Source organism: Ctenopharyngodon idella, chromosome 17 (assembly GCF_019924925.1).
Source record: "Ctenopharyngodon idella isolate HZGC_01 chromosome 17, HZGC01, whole genome shotgun sequence".
Lineage (NCBI taxonomy): Eukaryota > Metazoa > Chordata > Actinopteri > Cypriniformes > Xenocyprididae > Ctenopharyngodon > Ctenopharyngodon idella.
Genome location: NC_067236.1, coordinates 29,440,008 through 29,447,826, shown reverse-complemented (window position 1 = coordinate 29,447,826; position 7,819 = coordinate 29,440,008). Strand labels below are relative to the sequence as shown.

Sequence of the window (7,819 nt, the reverse complement as noted above, 5' to 3'; positions counted from 1 at the left end):
CAGTATTTATACTTGTGATTACTGACACACCAAGACTGTACCAACTTGCAGTTTTGTGTTTATAGTGCTCAAAAACAGCTCAGGACATATTATTGATTCAAATGATTTGCTTTGAGACTAATAATGTTACTCCATTGGTCCATTTATAAAGTAGACAGCTGTCGAAGGGAATAAAGGGCTTCTTTCAAATAATTCTTACATTTTAAACTAATGCTTGTACAGTAGTGGCCAAAAGTGGTGTCTGGCCTAGGAAAATTGACACGGGGTTTCTGCAGGTTTTAAGAAGGTAAGTTTAAGACCAAGTAAAGAAAATGTAAAGAATAAATTGAAGGGAGCCCAAAATGTCAGTATGTTCTCTAAATGTAAATGTCTAGGGAGAAATGCAATGAGTTGTTTTAGCAACACTTAAAAATACAGTTGAAAATACAGTAAGAAGTTTAATTCGCTCTGCTTCCAAACACTAGAATATGGAAATAAATTTTATTGTAAAAGTGATGTTCTTCCTCAGCATTTTTGTCCTGTTTTCCAGGGGAATTATCATTAACACTTTACAATAAGGTTCATTAGTTAAACATTAGTTAATGTATTAACTAACATGAACTAACCATGAGCAATACATTTGTTACAGTATTTTTTAGTAATCTTTGTTAACACTAGTTAATGAAAATACAGTTGTTCATTGTTTGTTCATGTTAATTCACAGTGCATTAACTAATAATTAACAAAACTAATTAACAAATACAACTCTTGATTTTAATAATGTATTAGTAAATGTTGAAATTAAACATTAACAAAGATTAATAAATGCTTCAGAAGTGCAGTTCTTTATTAGTTAATGTTAACTAATTTGTTAATGTAGTTAACCTTATTGTAAAGTGTTACTGAATTATCTAACAATTTTTAAATCAAAATATTTACTTGAGATGCAAAATGACACAAAATATGAAAAAAACAAAAAACAAATATCTGCCAATGGGCTGAGAAAAATCAACTTAATTCAAAGGGTTCATAACCCATTGACAGATATTTGTTCTTGTTTTAAGCATAAACTTAAAGGGTTAGTTCACCCAAAAATGAAAATTCTGTCATTAATTACTCACCCTCATGCCGTTTCACACCTGTAAGACCTTCGTTCATCTTCGGAACACAAATTAAGATATTTTTGTTGAAATCCGATGGCTCAGTGAGGCCTGCATAGCCAGCAATGACATTTCCTCTCTCAAGATCCATTAATGTACTAAAAACATATTTAAATCAGTTCATGTGAGTACAGTGGTTGAATATTAATATTATAAAGCGATGAGAAAAAAATAATGACTTATATAGCGATGGCCGATTTCAAAACACTGCGTCAGGAAGCTTGGAGCGTTATGAATCAGCGTTTCGGAGCGCCAAAGTCACGTGATTTCAGCAGTTTGGCGGTTTGACACGCGATCCGAATCATGATTCGGATTTCAACAAAAATATCTTAATTTGTGTTCTGAAGATGAACGAAGGTCTTACGGGTGTGGAACGGCATGAGGGTGAGTAATTAATGACATTATTTTCATTATTGGGTGAACTAACCCTTTAATTTTGTTCCATATTTCAAGACTTGCATTATGTATGGTTTTATGAAATTAAGACTTTCTGCACTGATTTAAGACCTTTTTTATGACCCACAGAATTTTCACCCTTTATTCAAATATTATAAAAAATATATATTAAAATTTTGTAAGCATGTTGCGTAGTTGTGCTTGGAGGCAATTGTTTTATTTTTGATAACACGGTGAAACATGACAAATTGTCCAGACATAATTTGCAAAATCAAGAGAGAACCAACGAAATATCAATCACTAATTGTGTTTTATTTAATGTATGCTTTTTCCTGTGAGCTTTTTGTTTTTCTATGCATTTTTTGTTGCATATAGTAAAATAAAACCTGTAGCTGTAGTTTGCCTTTTTTTTGCCAAATAATTTTGTCAGATAAATAGCATAACCAAGTTTAGTGTTTTGTTATTACTACATATTTAAAATATATATTTTCCTCATATTTTTAAGGTTTAATCAAACTTGTAGGGTCAATAAAAACCAATATCCCCTCCGGACATCACTTTTGGCCACTACAGTATATGAAGTAAAATATGATTGAAGTTTTCGTTTTCTCTTCTTCATGTGGTGTTGAAGTAATGCTCTGGCAAACAAGTAAAAATAGTAAATAGTATGACTCCAGTTACTAAATCAGTACTGCAAAGATTATACAACTTTCCATTGCAGAATTACTCCCTCTTTTTTAACCCGATATTTCTTGTAATTTTGTCTTTCATTAAGGACAACAAATCTCTGTGATATTGAAATGTTGTATTTGAAAGTTTGTTCAATGTAAATTCTTAAGAAACTGAAAAAATACATTCAGAATTTTCAAAAATATGGGTAAAACAAGAAATAAAAACAACAGACACAGTACAAGAACAAAACCAAAGGGTGGTGATATAACCCCACATGAAAGAAACACTGAACCAATGACCAGAACTGAAATGCACATTACAATGAATTATGTAATGTATTCACAGAGTATTCATGGCTTGTTAGACTGTAAATAGAGCAGCATCAGATCACATCTTCTTAGAACCCAATGAACAGTAAACAGCTGTTTAAAGGCCTGAGACTCTGAGAAGCTGTGATTACGTCTTGTTTATTCACTCCTAAAAATACTTTGTAATATCTGTATTTCATGTGAGATGTCACACATGCAAGAGCGTTTCATTACACTGAAAAGCCACCAAGGATGGCAAATACAAATTGTGGAATGTCATTTGTATCTGAACACAGTGATGAGGCAGAAATGTAAAAAAGTAGGAGGCCATTTGGTTGCTAGACACGGCATTACAAATTACTACACACAGGAACTGGGTTCAAACGCCATTAATTGAGCAGAATTTAAGTGGAAAAATGAGCCCAGTCGTCAAAGGTAGTAACTTCGACTGTAATTAAATTACATTGTTGACCATGTCCAGCATAATAATCTTACAAATGGCATTGCATTGAATATACAATAAAATAACATCAGCTTTCCCCACATTTCAAATGACATACAATACACCAATGTATCTGTTTTTAAACATCAAAAAGGGTATTTAAATCACGATATACTGTACATAAAATGGCACTATTAAACATTTCAGACTGCCACACTGACATCTGATCAAATCTCAGGTAGATCAGGCATGTTTTATGGTGTATTTGCCTTTCTGAAGCTGTGAGATGTAGAGTTTTGACTTGCTCCCATCGACTCGTTTAAACCAGACTTCATCATGATTGATTGTAGTTATTATAGCACTGTTTGAAAGAGAAAAATAACTGACAAAAGTGCTGCAGAATAATCAATATGAGCTTGGCAATTCAGTGTGTCTGGGTAAGGAACCCTCACCTCGTAGGATACTCGTCTTTCTTGTCAATACATATGGCTTGCCCACGGCTGTACCATTCCCCGTCGTAAAACAAGCGTCCATCCTCCGAGCGGGCATTGTGCTGGTGTTTGTCACTCTTTGAAGAGACTAGAACAAATTATGCAAAGTTCTACTGTTACTAATATAACACAAATCAACTTAAAAAGATGACAATAGGCACCTGTAGTACAAACCAAAACAACTGCACTAACCATACTGTGTCTATATTTAAATGCCATTGGTTAACAAGTTACCATTTAATGAAATTATTATGCACCACTCCAGGAAGTTGCCCAGAGCAAACAAGACTAAGTACATTGTTCAAGGTCACTATAGTAAAAGGAAAATTCTAGAATAGTTTCCCCTGATTTAGATTAAATCTGTAACATTTCTGCCAAACCCATTACAGAAGGTAGTCTAGGAGTTAAAGATATGAAACATTGAAGGTTATAATCACTCAAGATGTGATACATAATTACATACACTACACTTCAAAACTTTGAGGTTAGTGAGATTTTTTTTTTTTTTGAAAGAAATTAATACTTTTATTCAGCAAGGACACATTAAATTGACCAATCAAAGAATTCTGGATCCTGTTTCCACAAAAATATCAAGCACCAACATTGATAATAATAAGAAATGTTTCTTGAGCAGCAAATCAGCATGTTAGAATGATTTCTGAAGGATCATGTGACACTGAAGACTGGAGTAATGATGCTGAAAATTCAGCTTTGCATCACAGGAATAAATTACATCTTAAAGTATATTCAAATAGAAAACAGTTCTTTTAAATTGTAATAATATTTCACAGTAATACTGTATTTTTGATTAAAAAAAAATCTTGCTAACCCCAAAACTTTTGAACAGTATATTTTTTATTTATTTATTTTTCACTATAATTATGAATATTAAATATATTAATAATAAATATGATCTTACCATCAGTCTTTACTCTGTGAGGTCCTAATGTTGCCATGGCCTAAAAGATAGTAACATGATACACTACCGGTCAAAAGTTTGGAAACATTACTATTTTTAATGTTTTGAACGAAGTCTCTTATGCTCATTAAGGCTGCATTTATTTCATAATAAATACAGAAAAAACAATAATATTGTGAAATATTATTAGTTTACAATTATGGTTTTCTATGTTATTATACTTTAAAATATAATTTATTTCTGTGATGCAAAGCTGAATTTTCAGCATCATTACTCCAGTCTTCAGTGTCACATGATCCTTCAGAAATCATTCTAATATGTTGATTTGATACTCAGTTATTATCAATGTTGAAAACAGTTGTGTTGCTTAATATTTTTTTGGAACCTGTGATACTTTTTTCAGGATTCATTGATGAATAAAAGGTTAAAAAGAACAGCATTTATTTAAAATATAAATCTTTTCTAACAATATAAATCTTTACTATCACTTTTTATCAATTTAACATCCCTGTTGAATAAAAGTATTAATTTCTTTCAAAAAAAAAAGAAAGAAAAAAATTACTGACCCCAAACTTTTGAATAGTAGTGTATATTGTTACAAAAGATTTCCATTTTAAATAAATGCTGATATTTTTTAACTTTTTATTCATCAATGAATCCTGAAAAAGTATCACAGGTTATAAAATAATATTAAGCAGCACAACTGTTTCCAACATTGATAATAAATCAGCATATTACAATGATTTCTGAAGGACACTGAAGACTGGATTAATGATGCTGACAATTCAGCTTTGCATCACAGAAATAAATTATATTTTAAAGTATATTAAAATAGAAAACCATAATTTTAAATTGTAATAATATTTCACAATATTATTGTTTTTTCTGTATTTATTATGAAATAAATGCAGCCTTAATGAGCATAAGAGACTTCGTTCAAAAACATTAAAAATAGTAATGTTTCCAAACTTTTTTTATTGTATCACTTACAATATAATAAAAATCTCTTCACATAAAGAGAGTAGTTTTTGACAGTCTAACCTTTCTAATAGCAGTCCAGTCCTCCAGTATATCCAGGTCTTGCAGCATGTAAACTATATATGGGCGTGAACATGTTAAGAAACTCACAAATCATACTGTTATTCAAGCAAATTCTAGATAGATAGATTGTAGTTATATACAGCAGGATGAAGTAAAGGATATCTGACACAACAACAGGCTTTTTCTTTTTGTCTGGACTGAAGGGATCTTTCTTTTTGTTTTTTCTTGATTGTAACTCGTCATTCCAGAGCTCTGTAGGGGATATATGACAAAGATAGCATAAATAACAACAAAAGCACAAAAATTATTTGTGACCATACTAATAATTCCAGTACCTGAGGTAATATCTATACTATGGCGGTCTTCCTCCAAACGTCTGATCTTCTCCTCCAGTTCACTCTGAACCGTATCAAATAATAAGAGTTTCTCACTCTAGAAGAAATAAAATGAACCAAATTAGTTAGATTTAAAGTCACAATGAAACACAATCTGACCATTTTTTTTTTTTGGAATATCGCTGTATTTATTACAAATGATTTATCCATGCACATCATTATTTTTTGAAAATGTATGTGCCCTCATAATCATTAATCAAAACAACTTTCCCTCTCTCGCAGTGACATCTCTTCTCTGATGATGTGTTTATTGGCGAGCGGGCGGGGCAACCTGTCACTCACATGAGATCGACCAATAGCAAACCACAATCATCCAACCAATTTCCCCATGGACAAAATCAAGTCCCACCCTAATTTTTTTTTCTTATTCGAGAAGCCGTTTCACTTGGATATACGTCACAATAGGGAAGAAAACACTATCGCAACTTCTGTTTCATGCTGACTTTAATTCTGAAAGTTTAAATAGATGCATGCTTCAAATGTGGCAACTGGCTTTTAGAGATATTACAACAGCTTCAAGATATATAAACACTTCAGCATGGCTCTGTTATGGCTCGGCAAGACATTTCAAACATGCACCACTGTTTAGGTAATAGTGGATTAAATCTATAAATCTCACCTCCCAGTGCTGGAGCGCTGCTTGGGTTTCACAGTCGTATTTATTCTTCACTGACTCCAAGCACAACTCTCTGTAGATACCTATGCATAAATGTATTATTTAAATCAATGAGATAATGCACTTTGTTACCTAATAAAAATCACTCAAATGCACTATTTCAAAGAACAATAAACCCATGTTCGGTTTGGACATCAGACTGACCTGCAACTTTAGTTCTAACTTGCATATTCTCTTGAAGAGTTGCAAGAGGTTCCAGGTACTCAGGGGCCTTTCCAGACATCACTTCCTGGAGTTTGGCATCAACTTGACTTAGTCTCTCTTTATATAACCTAATAAAAGCATACAAACTTCGTGACCAGTGTGGAAAAGTGGAAAATGCACATGTAAATTGAACTTGCACAGATTAAATTCAAACAAGAAGATTGTACATACTGGTCTTTGAGGTCAGTGAATTGTTTTTCTAGATTGGTCATTTCGTCAATGCATTCCATCCTTCTCCTTTCACAGTCCTCATCGTCCATTTCTGAAATTGAACAGATTGTTTCTTTCTTTATTTATTTATTTAAAGAAAATTAGAAGTAACTGAATCAGGTGCAGTACGTGAAGTGTCAACTGACTTGCAGGCACTGTCAAACAGGGACCAGAAACTCTTGAATACAAGAATACATAGGCTATATAAAATATTGTTTAGATAGATAGATAGAGAAAACGTGTGATGCGCACCTGAACTTTCTCCATCCTCAGAGACAGAAGAGCTCTCTGTATCCTCATCTTCTGAACTGCTCCCCTCTTGCTCACCGAAATCCACCTCCATCTCTTCATGGTTGCTCTCCTTCTTTTCTCTCGAGTGCACTGGCATCCTGTCTCTTATTAAACTAAGATTACCGAAAAATCTGTGAACCACTTCTCACCTTTCAGCCAATCCTTTTTGTGAGCAGATGTGTTTGTTAGCTTGATGTTATTGCTAAAAACAAAACAGATACATAAACATCTAGATGTATCATGCTAACAGTTTACGTTTAAATCCTGCAAATGACTAGTAGCTGTCTTTAAGTCTGGATTTGATAAAACCAAAACGAGGAACTTTTGCTTATTAAGTCGCTTTAGCTGTTTTAATATTTTTGTAAACCACAAAAAAAATCTCTGTTTTTCTTCATTAAGCCATGCAACCCTGTGAAAAGCTGGGACGGTGGCGCGGAATGTGCGCTGTTGTGGCGCTCTGGGGTTTGTAGTTTTTATGGTGACACGAGTCCCTCCGGGTTTTGTTGTTCTGAGCGGACTGAAGAACTACAGTTCCCCGCCGTCACTCGTGCTGTGGAGAGCATGTTTACGAATATAAAAACAGGCTGTATAAATCAATGGACGACTGGATGAAATGATTGTGTTATTTTCAGTGG

The 7,819-nt window shown here is 33.1% G+C and overlaps 1 protein-coding gene across 1 annotated transcript; it reads right to left on the bottom strand.

Annotated features, from left to right (window-relative positions):
• Nucleotides 1-2,323: 2,323 nt before the first annotated feature.
• Nucleotides 2,324-7,632, bottom strand: brms1la (BRMS1 like transcriptional repressor a). The gene is made up of 10 exons (XM_051868906.1): nt 7,146-7,632; nt 6,855-6,945; nt 6,624-6,751; nt 6,423-6,502; nt 5,744-5,840; nt 5,571-5,660; nt 5,409-5,473; nt 4,368-4,407; nt 3,410-3,536; nt 2,324-3,318 (listed from the first exon to the last, which is right to left on the bottom strand). Exons 1-10 carry the CDS (start codon nt 7,279-7,281, stop codon nt 3,201-3,203), a joined length of 972 nt encoding a protein of 323 aa, XP_051724866.1. The 5' UTR covers nt 7,282-7,632; the 3' UTR covers nt 2,324-3,200.
• Nucleotides 7,633-7,819: the final 187 nt, after the last annotated feature.